Source organism: Macaca fascicularis, chromosome 2 (genome assembly GCF_037993035.2).
Source record: "Macaca fascicularis isolate 582-1 chromosome 2, T2T-MFA8v1.1".
Classification (NCBI taxonomy): domain Eukaryota; kingdom Metazoa; phylum Chordata; class Mammalia; order Primates; family Cercopithecidae; genus Macaca; species Macaca fascicularis.
The window spans coordinates 153,875,946-153,892,485 of record NC_088376.1 but is presented as its reverse complement, the minus strand read 5'-3'; the positions used below and the strand labels follow the sequence as shown (position 1 = coordinate 153,892,485).

Below are 16,540 nucleotides of genomic sequence, written 5' to 3'. Positions count from 1 at the left end.
GGGGCAGTTTTATTAAGACTTCATTTGCTCCTTCCCCCAGGCCTTTGCTTTGGGTGAGAAGCATCCTGAGTTTAAGGATGACATCTACGTGCCGTATGCTCAGTGGCTAGCAGAGAACGATCGCTTTGAGGAAGCCCAGAAAGGTAGGCAACACAGACTGTCACCTTCTAGAAGGAGCAGGAGAAGTCACTGCCAAGACATACATTTCAGGAAGGCTACCAAGCCCTTCCCATCTGTAGGTCCCAAGATAGATGACTTCATCCTGGGGATGTGATTGTTTGGTGGTGAAAGACTATGGAGCATGGAAAGACCATTGGCTTTGGAGTCACACCCTCCTGGGCCACACTCACTTGCTACAGGCCCTTAAGAGGTGCTGCCTCCTCTCCAAGCCTCTGTGGTTACTGAGCAAAGTGCTGTGCACTGCAATGTATCTTCTCATTTAATCCTCACAACAGCCCTATGGTATAGCTACCATCATTATGATTCCCATTTTGCAGATGAGAAAACTGAAGGGTAAAGAGGTGAAGAAATTTGCCTGAAGTTTCATAGCTAGGAAGTGGCAGGGAGGTAATGTGAGCCAGGGTGCCATGAGGACAATAAGGGAGGACTGCCACACAGTGTGAGGCATGGTCTCACCTCTACTGAGAATAGAAACTCAGCTTCTATTTCTGGCTCAGATAAATGGGTGACTTCTGCTCCTCAAGATTTCTGTTGGTAAAATGGGCTGCACAAAACATACAACGGCATCTGAAGTTGGAGCCAAAGCAAGTATAGAACTTTCGCTGATGTTATTAATCATATTTTTTTTAAGTTGACTTCCCTCTCTGTGTCAGGCCCTGGCTGAGCACTTAACCTATGTAACCTTGAATATTGCCAACAGCTGTGCAAGGATGAAGAGGCTAAATGTGCCATGCCAAGTCACAAATCTAGTCAGCAGGAGAGCCAGAATTGGACCAGTACCTCTCTGACTGGGGAACCTGATTTTTTTGTTTTGCTGCCTATTTAGCCTTCTAATTGAAGTTGGGTGTTTCATGTTCCATAGCATCTGATTTACACTTCTATATGGTAACCGTTGCCACCTCCGGACACATTGCAGAACAAATGTCTCCCTGTTGGAGCTCTCAACCGAAAGCCCTCATTGAAGGATAGCGCATTCTCTGCTGCTTCAGCATTTCCAGAGCATCCAGTTGCTGAAGTATCTGCATGTTTGGGCAAAACACATCAACCTATCCATCTGTCTGTGTCTGCCCTTCCAAGAATCCATCACCATAGTAACTTGGTACTCAGACAAGAGATTGTATATGAGAATGGAACAAAGGCCAGACCTTCTCCTTCTCTGAAGGCAGAGGATTAGGATCATTTGAATGCCCACATATGGCAAGTGTCATGGCTACAAGTGCTTCACTATCAGCCACCAACATCTCAAGGGGCTGGCCACGTAGTAGGTACTCAGAAAATATCTGTTAAACAGTGTAGGAATGATTGAGAGTTTTTTTGCTTGTTTTCACAAATGGTTGTGAGAACTGAGGTAGATCCTTCAAAGTGGTCACTGAAAAGCAGTCATTTGAAGACAAACTGAAGAGTTGGGCTTGGTTCTGGGACCTTGGGTGTGACGCTTTACCTCCATCTTGCAAAGTCCATTTCATTGCTCATAAAAAGGGGGATAATTTTCCTTCTTCATAAGTCTGTGGTGAGGATCCAGTGAGGTGATTAGCAACAAAAGCATTTTGCAAACCTCCAAGTGCAGTAAAGTGGCAGGTCCTGTTTGTATCACCTTAGGAGTCACAAAACTTTGCCCTGGAATGAGCAGGGGGCAGAACCTCACTGAAGATGAGCAAGTTTCACTCTTAGACTTTGCCCTGGAATTTGGCCCCTCCAGTTTTTCCTTTCTGCCATGTTTTTCAAAGTCGGTCGCCTTTTCCCAGCCAAAAAGGAATTTGTCTCACTGTACTTTTTCCAGGATGTAGCCTCGGTTATTTAGAGAAGCTCCATCCCAGCAACGAAGCACTGCAGATGCTCCAATGAGTGTCCTACTTCCAAAACAGCCCTGTGCGAGCCCCACAGAGCTCCATCCTGCCTCCTGAGTGACTTCCTAAATTGCATGTGCTTTTTTCCTCCCTCCACCGCTCCTACAGCATTCCACAAGGCCGGGCGACAGAGAGAAGCGGTCCAGGTGCTGGAGCAACTCACAAACAATGCCGTGGCAGAGAGCAGGTTTAATGATGCTGCCTATTATTACTGGATGCTGTCCATGCAATGCCTCGATATAGCTCAAGGTGCGTAAACATCAGCCAGACCACTGTTTTCCCAAGCCCCACTTCTGATAAACATCAGAAGAGCTGGGACATTTTAATTAAAGCTCTGGGCTTGTTTATTGGGTGTATTGTCCATAAGCCTGCCTTGCAGTGGCGTAATCTGGTGTGTCATCTTTTTCCAGTTTGCCCATCAGAATGGTATGAGGACCGTCCTGGGGTTACGGTTGGCAGGTCCAGCCCTGCATTGCTAATTCAGAGCATATCTCTCCCCTGCTACCTGGGAGCCCATAGCTGGACCTGGGTGAGCACTGGGTTTTAAATTTTTTTAATTAAATGAGAAGATGAACAAGAGATGACTTTACAATAACGCACTCCAGATTCTTACTCATCCCAGCCAGAAAAACAGTTTCAATATTGCTTTCTTTCACAAGACTTCCCAAGATGTACTGAAGGAGCCCTGGAAGTGGAAGAGAAAGATGTTCTTTTCCACTGGAAAAGGCCACATGCAGGGGTGGGAAAAACACTGGAATGGAGGCTGCAGGTGACTTGTAACAAGTCACAATCCTTCCTGAGCTCTGCATGCCCATCTGTCCTGTGGGAGTCCCTTGTCCTGGTCCCTTTGGTTGCTGGGAGCCTCACAGAGTCATGCTTACAGTTTGAAAATTGTCAAGCCCAGGTGTAAGGTCACATTTTTGTGTTCTGGCCAGTGCCTTATGCTTCTGATAGGAGCAGCAGAGGGAAGAGGCATAAGATAAGCATGAATACAGTTGGTGTCTGCCTGCCCTTGTCCCAGCAGGCTTTTCTGACACATCTGGGGTCTTGCTGCAGCTGTCACTCCCTGAGGGGAATAACCTGGGAGGGTGCAGTGAGAGATCTGAAAAAAATATCTTCAAACTCCCTGGCCTTATGCCCTGCCCACCTAAGACTTCACTGTCCTGGACTGGCCCAACTCCTAAGCAGAGTACCTTTCCCCTCACTACACTTTGTCCCTCACCCTGGCACAGACACTGTGTGGTGGGAGAACTGATGCTGGCAAAAGTACTGTTGCCTGGCCCCTCCTCCTGGGGCCAGTTGGCAGCCACAGACACTGTTTGATATGTTTCCCCTCCCACCCGCTGCACACAGCAGATCCTGCCCAGAAGGACATGATGCTTGGCAAGTTCCACCACTTCCAGCGTTTGGCAGAGCTGTACCATGGCTACCATGCCATCCATCGCCACACGGTAAGGTGGCTAGGTCACCAGCGCCTGAGGGTACCGTCTGCTGTGCTAGGGGTCCCGGGCATGTCTAAAGAGCAGCAGACTGGATGGAATGTAACCCACTGGTCACAGTGAACTGCTGAGGAATCTTGGTCTCCGCTGGGGAGAAAAAGTTTGATTTTCCTTGTTTGACTATTTGTTTGCCATGTATCACGCAGTGGGCTGCTGAATTGTAATCCAGAGCTGGTATGGTCCTTGCTAGTTCCTCAGTGCAGGCTTTAATGACTTGGGGAAACTCTGCATTAACCAGCAGTGGGGGGCGGGAGTTCCATGAGGCCCTCTCCTGCAGTAGGGCGAAGACCCAGGTTAACCAAAGGCTCGACTTCCCTCCCTGGCTGGCCCTGTCAGTGACTTGTGTGTTCTTCAGCAGTTCACTTTCCCTCTCTGTCCCTCAGTTTCCTTCTCTGTGAAACCAGAGTGTTGGCTTGGTCTCCAGAAACCCAAATAGTTCTTTTTAGTCACTCTCTGATTCCTTTGAGAAAGCCATTTTAAATCTGTCTGGTGGCAATGAAGAACAGGTGATGGGTTGTCAACAGCCTCTTCATCCATTGTATCTCCTCAATCACCCAACAGATGTTGAGCACTTAGTACCTAGTAGGCAATGTACTGAGGGCTTCATTGTATCAAGTCATTTCCTCCTTTCAACCACACTTTGAGGGAAGGACTGTCACCCCCATTTTACAGATGATAATGAAGCCCTAGACAGAGGGGTCTCACAGGTTATTAGGTTGGTGCAAAAGTAATTGCAGTTTCAGACTGAATTTTAAATCATTATAACTAGGCTCAAACACATCTTTATTAATCAAAATAGGAACCATAATGATCAACACATTTTTGCCAATGAGAAATAAGTTTATTTCTGTAGTGTAAAAATCCATACTTTGGGATTCAATGAACTCTTGGAAAGCATTTTCTGCATCCTGCTGGTTGTGGAAGCGTTTTCCCTGCAAAAAGTTGTTGAGATGCTTGAAGAAGTGGTAGTTGGTTGGCAAGAGATCAAGTGAATATGGCGGATGAGGCAAAATTTTGTATCCCAATTCATTCAACTTTTGAAGCATTGGTTGTGTGACGTGCAGTCAGGTGGGTGAAGAAGAATTGGGCCCTTTCTGTTAACCAGTGCTGGCTGCAGGTGTTGCAGTTTTCAGTGCATCTCCTCCATTTGCTGAGCATACTTCTCAAATGTAATCGTTTCACCAGCATCAGAAAGCTGTAGTGGATCAGACCGGCAGCAGACCGCCAAACAGTGACCATGGCCTTTCTTGGTTCAAGTCTGGCTTTGGGAACTGCTTTGGAGCTTTTTCTCAGTCTAGCCTTGGAGCTGGTCATCACTGGTTGTCATATAAAGTCCACTTTTTGTCACACATCACATCTGATTGAGAAATGTTTTGTTGTTGTTGCATAGAATAAGAGAAGACAATACTTCAAAACGACTATATTTTCATTTTCGATCTACTCATGAGGCACCCACTTATCGAGCTTTTTCACCTTTCCAATTTGCTTCAAATGCCAAACAACCGTAGAATGGTTGACATTGAGTTCTTCGGCAACTTCTCCTGTAGTTGTGAGAGGATCAGCTTCGATGATTGCTCTCGGTTGTTGTCAACTTCCAATGGCCGGCCACTACGCTACACATCTTCGAGGCTCTCATCTCCTTTGCAAAACTTCTTGAACCACCACTGCACTATACGTTCATTAGCAGCCCTGGGCCAAATGCGTTGTCGATGTTACGAGTTGTGTCTGTTGCTTTATGACCCATTTTGAACTCAATTTAGAAAATTGCTTGAATTTGTTTTTTGTCTAACATCACTTCCATAGTCTAAAACAGACAGCAAGTAATAACTCATTAGCGAAAAAACATAAAGTGAGAAATGCCCATTGAAATGATGTATAACATAAACACATTTAGGAATGTATTCTACTATCAAACAGCAAATTCCAGAGCCAATATATGAGTCTCAGTAGGCTGGCACTGGAGCCTGTGTTCCTAGCCTTTCCCTCCCTCTCTCCCTTTAGAGAAAGCAGGCTAGTATGTTGGTCTAGTGGGTAAACTTGAGAGTCCTCACACACAAATGACACCATGTTATTTACCTTCTCTGGCCTTCACTTCCTTCTCTATAAAATGGTGATAACAGCAGTATCTACATGATGGGATTGTTGTGAGGATTAGATGAGTTAATATTGGAAGAGTACCCAGCATGGAGTGACCCTAGGTGGCAGCTATCCTTACTGCTGCTGCAGGCAAGGCTTCACACCAGCTTTCCCTGGCCTGCACCCTGCGGCTGGGCATCTGGCATTTCTCTTTTTTCAGAGATGAGGTCTCTGTCGCCCAAGGTGGGATGCAGTGGCATGATCATAGCTCATGGCAGCCTCAAACTGCTGGACTCAAGTGATCCTCCTGCCTGAGCCTCCCAGAGCACTGGGATTATTACAGGCATGAGCCACCACGCCCAGCCTTTCCACAGTTCTTTGACCTCTCAAATGCCCTGCCTTCCACCTTGGGCACTTCTTTCCCTCTAATCTGTGCTGACCTCTCAGCACATTTTTTGCTTCTTGGGAAAGTCTGGCAAGAAGGACTCCTGACAGGCTCTGTGCAGGCCAACCGTCAGTCTAGTGTCACATCTCTTCCCACAGCAGGGTCAGTGGTCTCAAGGGACCTCATCTTCCCTTACAGTCTTTGCCTTTCCTGAAACAAGACCCCCTAGGGTCCCTCATCTCTATCAGGTGCTCACCTGGAGAGAAACTACCACAAAAGAAGCCCAGACTCAACTTGGGCTGGAAGTCAGGGCCCAGCTCAGCCTCAGTTTGCCCAAGCCACTCCGGAACCTGGCTCTCGGCTCCTTCCCTTAGACTTTTCTCCTGCTGCTCCCTGTCCTCTTCCTCACCTGGGGCATGGGGCTGAGGGCTCCTGTCTCTAACAACTGAGCTCTGCTAATACACACAGGACCTACATGGGACTAGGAGCTAAGGGGCTTCAGACCAGCTGGGGCCCTGGCTCTTATCCTAGCTGAATCTTCTTAATTGGGCCATTCCTTCGTTCAACAAATGCCTACTGTGTGATAGACCCTGTGATAAGACCTGGTGACACAGTGGTGAACAAAACATTGTCCCTGCAGTCAGTCCCAGTCTAGCAAACAGGACAATCCCTCAGGGGTAAAGTTTAGAGGCCTGTGAAGAGACTTCCTGGAGGAGGTGGCCCCTCAGCCAGAAGGCGGGAGAAAAGTAAAAATGGGGCAAGTGAAGCAGAGGAGGAGGAGGAAAGGTGTTTGTGGCAAAAGTCACAGCCTGTGCAAAGGCCTGGAGGTGAGTGGTAGTTTGTGGTTCAACATCCAGGGCCCAGGAGAGCAGCATTGATTCAGGGCAAGACTGGAAAGGGAAGTTCAGGTCCTTCCTGGATACATGGCTTCTTTCCCAGAGGAAAGGACTCCCCTCCTACCTATTGTTTCTGGGACGTTACTTAGCTTCCCTACCTAGTGCAGTAGAAGCAGAGACAGACTTCATCTTGTTCTTACCCTGGAAAGGATGTGGTCTCAGGTTTTCTTGAGTTCTTGGAGCTAACAAAAGCTATAGAAATTTAAGTGTGAATTAAATAGAAAATGCTAAGCTCTGAACTGAAGAAGTGTAGAGCAAAGTGAGTCCTCAGGAGTTTAGACCAATTAGGGGTTAAGCTTTGGTGGCTCAGTGATGAGTAGGGCGTCACAAGACCCTTCTTCAGTGCTCACAAGAAAAAGGAGTGGCTGGCCTGCTTTAATCCTCACCATTTAAAGCTTTATTAGAAATGGGTAATCTCAGTTTATGTACAGTGTGCCAGATGCCTTCAAAATAAGGTATTCTTGACCTTTTATAGACCCTCACATAGAAAATTCCCTATTTGTCTTCTGAGCTTCTGGCAGCCTCTAGGTACGAAGACCAATCATTCCACTAATGTGTGCTAACTGCCTCCTGTTAGTGCCTATGCCAGGAGCCAGGGAAGTGGGTCAGCAGTTGAGGAACTCCGCATGTGTGCTCATTTGGTGGCACATCAGTCAAGCTGCTGTTGGAAAGCACAGAAGAGGCATGTGGGTTCATGCTGGAGAGGGCTAAATGTCCTGTTGAAAGACAGGCTTATATGAATCAGTGGTTATGTCCTAAGTTGCATAGAAGGTCTTCTCTTTTAGACCTAATTGGAGACAACTTGAGTAGTTCAGAGAAACGGAGTCATTACCAACTCCAGAGGCAGTACAGCTTGGAAGAAAGACATTCTTGGGCTTTGGAATCAGACCTGGGTTTGAATAGGAGCTCAGCTCTGTTCTAGTTGGTGACTTGGGCAAATTATCTATCTAGGTGTCGGTTTCCTCATCAGTACTGTGAGGATAAAAATGCATACCACAAGGTTATTATGTTAAAGACCAGATGAGACAGTGACTCTATGGTGCCCAGCACACAGTGGGTGCTCAATAATCAGAGCCGCTCTTGTTGATGTCACTCAGAATTATTGGTGTCTACCTTTTGGCCTGGCCCAGCAGCAGCTCAGTTGAGGAACTCAATCCCTGTTTACTTTTCTCTCACTGCAGGAGGATCCATTCAGTGTCCATCGTCCTGAAACTCTTTTCAACATCTCCAGGTTCCTGCTGCACAGCCTGCCCAAGGACACCCCCTTGGGCATCTCTAAAGTGTATCCTTTCTCTTACCCCTCCCCCGTCCCAGTTCTTGTCTAATGGCCCCAAGAAATTCCTTCCAGAGCACTTTCCTGGCAGAACCTTCCTCTCTCAGCAGCCCTCAGGGAAGAGACAGAACTCACCCTCCCGCTGCTGTTTGGCTGTAGAGGCTCAGCAGGGAGGCCCAGGGGCCCAGGCCAAGAGAAGATACGTTTTCAGGGCTCTCTGAGCTGAGCCCAGCAATAGGTCTCTGGCCAACACACTGTCCCAATTCCTCCTAGAACCCACAGATGAAAATGTGACTGAAATGGAAGAAGCATCAGGCCTTCAGGCTTGGAACCTTGGGCACTTCCCCAGACTGGGAAGGAGGGAGTGTTTGTTTAGCGAAGGTATACATAGCACCTGCTATGTCCCCAAGCCCTGGGCCAGGCACTGGGTGACAAAGCTGCCATCAAAGAGGGAGGTCACAAGTTAGGGCCTGCTTTGGTGGATGTTTGCTGTGTCTGAGGGTGGAATGAGGCTGAGGTCAGGGCCACGGTCAGGGAAGTTTACCTGGAGGAGGTGATGTCCATCATGCAAGTTGAGGCAGCCGGGGAAGATGGCAAAGTGGATGTTCCAGGGGAGGACCCAGCATGTGGAGAGGCAAGCAAGGCATGTGGGAGGGTGTGAGGGGGCCCTGGGTGGGAGGGGCCGGAGAGGCAGCAGGACCCAAGGCCTGAGGGCATACCTTTGGGTTTTCCTCTCCTTCTGTAGACACTGAGGGCCACAGTGGTGCCATAAGCAGAGCAGGTGCCTGAAGGGCCTGTGCAGCCACGTACTGGATCATTGGATCCAGATTTTTAAAGTCTTGGATGTCATGAGACATAATTGTCGCTGTTCTTTTCTAAATCTCACTGTACTCTCAGCTCCTTCCCAGCCCTAGCACCACCTTCCCTCTGTAAGGAAAACGCACTCCACTGGAAAAGACGCAGAGCTCTTTGTTGTAAGAATTGGCCTTGCTAGAGGATTCCAGGCCCATTATTTATATTTCAGGGGAAACGACCCCAAATCAAGGGGTGCCTTCCTGGAGTCAGACCTCTGCTGCATGCATCTCCGTCTTTCCCCAAAGGAGCAGTCAGGGCTATGCCTGTGTGGGCTGAGCACCTGTACTCATCCTTTGCAGCAAGTTCTGTTTGAGTCAACAGCTTGATGGGACTCCTGCCCCGAGCCTTAATGGCTCCTGACAGTCCCTGACTTTGAGGAGTCATGCCGGAGACACAGAAGGAAACTCTCCACAAAACTGCTGAAGTGGACGGGGCTGCGCTGCAGAGGGCAGGAGCAGGAATACTGGGAGGAAGGTGGGAGGAAGGGCAGGAGGGCCTGGGAGCAGCCAACATCGGAGGTGACCTGAGAGGAGAGCACAAAGGCTCATCAGCCTCTGGCTGAGGAGCTCCAAGGGGGCCCCAGAGTACAGGTGAGGCTGCCGCTCAGAAAGTGCCCACCAGGCCCTCGGGGAAGGGCATGCAGGCAGAGTGGGGTACACCCAGGGGCCTCAGAGCAGGGCTGAGGGTGGCTCCCCAGGGAGTCTTGACCAGGCCTCACCTGGCAGGGCGAGAGCAGAGCGCCCTTCGTGCCAGGCGTCCTAGGAGGGCCTGGCTGGCAGGTTTGGTGAGGCAGAAACAGCCATTTTGGCCTAGTCAGGGTGCAAGATGAGTCATCAGCAGGCCCAGAGATGCTAAGCAAGGTTAAAGTATTAATGGAAACTATGCTGTTTTTATATCTGAAAAAATTCCTGGGCCTTGCCATCCGAGAAGTACACTCACCTCTCACAAGCGCACGGAGCCTTCCCACAATCCTTCCTCTGCCCTCCCGGCACCAGCACGAGCTGTGTTCCAGCCCGGGGCTCACTTCAAGGATAGGCAGTGCCAGCTCCTAGGCCTGGTGTTGCCCCTGCTGTCCTTAACCCTGTTCACGGCAGGAAAATACTCTTCACCTTGGCCAAGCAGAGCAAGGCCCTCGGTGCCTACAGGCTGGCCCGGCATGCCTATGACAAGCTGCGTGGCCTGTACATCCCTGCCAGATTCCAAAAGTCCATTGAGCTGGGTACCCTGACCATCCGTGCCAAGCCCTTCCATGACAGTGAGGTGAGGATGCAGCACCCTTGGGCAGACAGCTTCTCCTCTCCCCTGAGGCCATCTCATGCCTTCTTGCCTGGCCTGGGTTCCGTTTGAAGAGAGACAGCTGTAGCTCCCTCTAGGCTCTGTGCTCCCTGCTCAGGCCTGGCCATGCCAGCTCCCCTGTGCTTCCCTGTCCACCCCCTGTTCTCCCCGCAGTCCCCCCAGTGCCAGCTCACAGTCCCCAACCCCAGCCCCAGCCCTCAGCCCGGTCTCCCTTGCTCCTTGCCCTCCCTTAGGCAAGCCCCACACGTCTGTGCCCAGGTGGCTCTGCCTTTACCCCAGGCCTGGCTCCAGAGCTGACCCTCACTCTAGAAACCTCTGCCCTTTCTGGAACCAGGCTGTGTTTCTCCAGCAAATCTACCCCACACTCCCAGCGCACATTCCTTCAACCCAGCCAATTTCCTTCTTTCACACCTCCTCCCTCAAGCTCAGAGCAAGGACTTGCATCAAATAGACCTGGGTTCACATCCTGGCTCCACCCTCTCCTAGCTCTGTCTCCATCTTTCTGCGCCTCGGGTTCCCCCTTTCCCACAGGTAGTTGTGAAGCTAAATGAGCCAGCACAGGCCACGTGCTCCGCACGGTGCCTAGAGCATGGTAAATGGCTGGCTAATGGTGGCAGCGGCCACTGTCATTCCTGCCAGGGGAACAGTGCTGTTGAGCACTGCCTGTGCAGGTGTCTTGGGCACAGGGCCCCAAGTGACAGGGCTTGGGTGTTTCGGCAGGCCTTTTATCCTGCTTCCCCATGGCATGGAGCCCCTGGGCCCGGCGCCCCTTCCCTGCCTGCCCACCCAGGTGGCCTTTCTTCTTGCCGCCAGGCCCCAGGGGCCCAAAACCAGAGTCCAGGGGGAGGAGGACACGTGCCTGGCCCCTCGGGAGTCCGTGGCTGTTTTGTAGGAGCTGGTGCCCTTGTGCTACCGCTGCTCCACCAACAACCCGCTGCTCAACAACCTGGGCAACGTCTGCATCAACTGCCGCCAGCCCTTCATCTTCTCCGCCTCTTCCTACGGTGAGTCCCTGCATCCTGAGCATGTGGGCGGGACAGCCTGTGGACCACTACGCTCACTCCACTGCTCTCTGGCCTCAGGACGTTGGGCAATGGCCAAAGGCCTCTGAATGTCCCTGTTTATGAAATGAGGACACTCTGACACCCACCTGCCTGACACAAGGAGTCAGTGTCGGTGTTCCCACAGATAGGACCCACTGCTGCCCAAAGCTGAAGCACCCACTCTGGGAACCTGGCACAGTGCTGTACATAACCAAATGCCCCAGGAAGAGAGTCCGATGGCTCTTCATTCGGACTGGGAGGCTGAGATAGGTAGCTCCTTTGATGTTGATAGAGGATCAGAAGTCCCTTCCCAGGAGCTGAGCAGAGGCCACACACACACGACTGCCCATGCACACACACACACACAGAGACGGCCCCTGCACACACACACACACACAGACGGCCCCTGCACACACACACACACACACAAACGGCCCCTGCACACACACACAGACTGCCCCTGCACACACACAGACTGCCCCTGAACACACACACAGACTGCCCCTGCACACACACACAGACTGCCCCTGCACACACACACACAGACTGCTCCTGCACACACACACACACACAGACTGCCCCTGCACACACACACACAGACTTCCCCTGCACACACACAGACTGCCCCTGCACACACACACACAGACTGCTCCTGCACACACACACACACACACAGACTGCCCCTGCACACACACACAGACTGCCCCTGCACACACACACACAGACTGCTCCTGCACACACACAGACTGCCCCTGCACACACACACAGACTGCTCCTGCACACACACACACACACACAGACTGCTCCTGCACACACACACACACACACACACAGACTGCCCCTGCACACACACACACAGACTGCTCCTGCACACACACACACAGACTGCCCCTGCACACACACACACACACACAGACTGCTCCTGCACACACACACACAGACTGCCCCTGCACACACACACACAGACTGCTCCTGCACACACACACACAGACTGCTCCTGCACACACACACACACACACAGACTGCTCCTGCACACACACACACAGACTGCCCCTGCACACACACACACACACACACACACACAGACTGCCCCTGCACACACACACACAGACTGCCCCTGCACACACACACACAGACTGCTCCTGCACACACACACAGACTGCTCCTGCACACACACACACAGACTGCCCCTGCACACACACACACAGACTGCTCCTGCACACACACACACAGACTGCTCCTGCACACACACACACAGACTGCCCCTGCACACACACACACAGACTGCCCCTGCACACACACACACAGACTGCCCCTGCACACACACACAGACTGCCCCTGCACACACACACACAGACTGCCCCTGCACACACACACAGACTGCCCCTGCACACACACACACAGACTGCCCCTGCACACACACACACAGACTGCCCCTGCACACACACACACAGACTGCTCCTGCACACACACACACAGACTGCCCCTGCACACACACACACAGACTGCCCCTGCACACACACACAGACTGCCCCTGCACACACACACACAGACTGCCCCTGCACACACACACACAGACTGCCCCTGCACACACACACACTGCTCCTGCACACACACACACAGACTGCCCCTACACACACACACACTGCTCCTGCACACACACACACAGACTGCCCCTACACACACACACACTGCTCCTGCACACACACACAGACTGCTCCTGCACACACACACAGACTGCCTCTGCACACACACACAGACTGCCCCTGCACACACACACAGACTGCCCTTGCTGCCTCTTCTTGCTTTTGGTGAAGCTGCCAGTGGGTTGAGAAGGAACTCTGTGGTCACCCCACCTGCCTGGCGACAAGTCCCTTGCAAAGCCCTCAGCCCCCACAGTCCTTTCTCTATGCCCTCCAGACGTGCTACACCTGGTTGAGTTCTACCTGGAGGAAGGGATCACTGATGAAGAAGCCATCTCCCTCATCAACCTGGAGGTGCCGAGACCCAAGCAGGACAACAGACAGCAAGAGATTGCAAACAGCAGTATCCATGCCCTTGGCCAGAGCCTGTATATGCGGCTGTGTGAGGGGTCTGGGGCCAGGCGGGATGCAGGAGAGCCCAGTCCCAGGGGATGGCAGGCCATGCTGAGCCTGGCTGTGTGTCCCCAGAGAGATTGGAGAGGCCCACATGGGACAGAGACAGGGACCAGAGATGGGCAGAGAGCTGGCCAGGACCTGGAGACCCAGAAGTGGCAAGTGGCACCTTGGTGTTCCCGTGTGGGTCACCCACCCTCCCTTGCCCCTTAAAAGGCACTGGCTGTGCCTCTGTCTGTGCATAACTCCTACATAGCCAACATGGGACATGATGTTGGTGGTGGCCCCTAGCTCTTCCCCTCAGGTCACTTTTGCATGCAAGTGACAGAGTCCAAAACTGTCAGACAGGCCGAACAAGCGAAGGGTGTACAAGGAAGCCCTGAGCAGGAGAGGAAGCTCCCTGGCCCAGCGCTTAGTCTGGTCTGTCACAGGCTGGCTCTGCCTCTCTTGGCCGCACTGTCCTCTGGGGAGCTTCATTCTTTGGCAGCACCGCGGTGCCCCCATAACACAGAGATGTCAGGAGCAGTGCCAGCCCCATATCCCCTCAGCCTCATAGCCCCCAGAAACAGCCAGCTTTCCTCTCAGCCGTGGCAGTGAAAGCCCCGGGGCACAGCTCAGCCTGCCCCTTTGGCCAGGAGGATGCACCAGGGCAGTTGTCCAGGCCAGGCCACACTTGCAGGCTGGACATGGGAGGGTCTTCTGGCAGGGAACAGCACACGCATGGCCTGGGGCCTCGCTTCCTTGCACTGGTGGAGTCTGCAGGTCTGGGGGCTGTGAGCCTGCCTTTCCTGCGGCTCCCAGGTGCTGCCACCCCCAGGGGCCACACTAGGAGGAGGGAAGCTCAGAGAGCTGCTTGCTGAAGGAAACACGGACCCATCTGTGCCACCCAGGCTCCCTCAGGTGCCACAGATGATACATGCTATGGTGCTGGCAGGTGGGTGCTGTGCCCACTCCAACTTGACACCAGCAGTCTTCATGTCCTGGGCCTCTCTGCAGGACCCCTGCTGGCCTCTGTCACCAGCTCCACCACTGTGGGTGAGGGGCGGTTTCCGGGGACCTCCAGGTGAGTCTGACCCGCCCTGGAGTCAGTAGGGGCTCTCACCCCTGTCTGCTCCATCACAAGTGCCCACAGACCCCCAGCAGCCACGGAATGTTTCTCCAGGATCCCTGGGCCTATTCCCTCCGTGCCCATCCACAGCAGCTCACCGGGCCCTCATGTGCTTCCCACTGGCCCTGGGAGCCATGGTGTGTGTGGCCTGCCAGGGGAATGGGTGAGGGCAGCAGAGCCAGCAGAGTCCCTTCTCTCCGCCTTCTTGGCCTAAGCCCCCTCTGTTCCTCCACCTGGAAAACTGTTCCATTGGCCTGGCTGCTCTTGAGTCTTCACACAGGTGTAGGGTGGAGGCTAAGGTCTGTCTCCATCTCTGCTTCTGATTCCATCCTTGACTAGACCCCTCCAGGCTCCCAGATTCTGCGGCTAGTGGAGACCAAGGACTCCATGGGAGATGAGGACCCATTCACAGCTAAGCTGAGCTTTGAGGTGAGGGTGCCTCTCTGGGTGACCTGAAGGAGGGCATCCTCTATCCCTTCTCCTGTGCACATGGGGACCCTCAGCTAGCACAGTAGTGGAGGAGGATTGGCCAGAACTTCCAGATGTGATGGCACGAGGGAGGGGCAGGACCCTTTCCTGTGGGGCATGGGAGCCATGGGTGCCCCCAAAGGACCATGGCCAGGGGCACAGGTCTGTGGACAGGGAGGCAGCTTCAGCTCTGGTGGGAGGAGCTTGTCACTGTTGGGGTCACCCGGGTTTAGGAAGCAGGTCCTCTCTCGCCACTGCCAAAGATTCCAGGATCATAATCCACACAGATGTGTCACTGTGGCTGAGTGAGGACACTGTGCCTCCTTCCCACCCACCCTGTAGCAAGGTGGCTCAGAATTCGTGCCAGTAGTGGTAAGCCGGCTAGTGCTGCGCTCCATGAGCCGCCGGGATGTCCTCGTCAAGCGCTGGCCCCCGCCCCTGAGATGGCAATACTTCCGCTCACTACTACCTGATGCCTCCATTACCATGTGCCCCTCCTGCTTCCAGGTAGGTGGCCCCCCCCAGCAGCTCACGTGTGCTTCTCTTGGCCACTTTTCCCTTGCCCAAATGTCCCTCTGGGAGGTCTGGCCCCTTGGAGGAGGGGCACGTCCATGGCTCCAAGTTGGGACAGAGGCTTGGCTGTCCTCTGCCCCTACTTGCATTCCATGTGCTTCACCAGACCCTGCGCTGTCCACACCCTCCCCAGATCAGGAGGACCAGCAAGTGTGATGTGCTTTTGACCTTCACTCAGAAAACAAGGAACCCCACAGCCCCCTCCCATCTTCCCTTCCAGCCCTCAAACAAAGGTGCTGCAGGTCTGTGTCCGGCCCTGACCACTGCCGAGCCCCCTCCCCTTGAGAGGCAGTGTGTCCCGGCCCCAGGCGTAGGGCTGATAAGCACTAGGGCCTCAGCCTGGGCTTATGGCTGTCTTCCCTCAGATGTTCCACTCTGAGGACTATGAGTTGCTGGTGCTTCAGCATGGCTGCTGCCCCTACTGCCGCAGGTGCAAGGACGATCCTGGCCCATGACCAGCATCCTGGGGATGGCCTGCACCCTCTGCCCGCCTTGAGGTCTGCTGGGCTGTGAAGGAGAATAAAGAGTTAAACTGTCAGAATGTGTTTCTTGCCCAGATGAAGTTTGTGTTTTTTTGGGGGGGGCCTTGTGTAACCACAGAATTCCTATTTATGGCATTTCATGCCTTGTAAATAGCACCAGGAGATGAGGAAGAGAATGTACATATATTTTCTAAGGAAAAAAATCTGTTACTTTCAGAACGGCTCCGAGTTGTTCGTGGCAGCCTGCTGGAGTCCGCCGATCTGTCAGACCGTTAGCATGTACATTTTGCCAACAGATTGCCTCAATAATAACAAAAGGGCTCCTTATTTTCATCACCGTCTACATTTTAGCAAATCTTCTTATTGTCTGCAACTTAATTTCCATATGCAAAAGTGCACCTGTTTCTAATTTGAAAGGAACATTACATTTGTGTGCTCTTAACATTTAATCAAAATGGCAATA

General features: G+C 52.5%; 1 protein-coding gene across 42 annotated transcripts in view; it reads left to right on the top strand.

Moving 5' to 3' along the window:
• The window catches only part of IFT122 (intraflagellar transport 122), a 96,712-nt gene extending 80,579 nt beyond the window's left edge, over positions 1 to 16,133 (top strand). For 7 of the 42 annotated variants that reach the window (XR_012431560.1, XM_074033111.1, XM_074033109.1 and 4 more), the window contains 10 exons: positions 41 to 143; positions 2,136 to 2,276; positions 3,384 to 3,478; positions 8,065 to 8,165; positions 10,106 to 10,271; positions 11,200 to 11,311; positions 13,271 to 13,396; positions 14,904 to 14,983; positions 15,365 to 15,529; positions 15,961 to 16,133. Coding sequence is in view for 13 of the 42 variants with exons in the window: in XM_074033111.1 (XP_073889212.1) it covers positions 41 to 143; positions 2,136 to 2,276; positions 3,384 to 3,478; positions 8,065 to 8,165; positions 10,106 to 10,271; positions 11,200 to 11,311; positions 13,271 to 13,396; positions 14,904 to 14,983; positions 15,365 to 15,529; positions 15,961 to 16,050 (1,179 nt within the window). In the remaining 29 variants the exon portion in view is untranslated. Of the gene's footprint in view, positions 1 to 40; positions 144 to 2,135; positions 2,277 to 2,437; positions 2,557 to 3,380; positions 3,479 to 8,064; positions 8,167 to 10,105; positions 10,272 to 11,120; positions 11,312 to 13,270; positions 13,397 to 14,903; positions 14,984 to 15,364; positions 15,530 to 15,960 lie in introns of those variants that run through there. The other 35 variants (XM_074033110.1, XM_045385658.3, XM_074033107.1 and 32 more) reach the window with 18 other exon arrangements.
• The last annotated feature ends 407 nt before the right edge of the window (positions 16,134 to 16,540 follow it).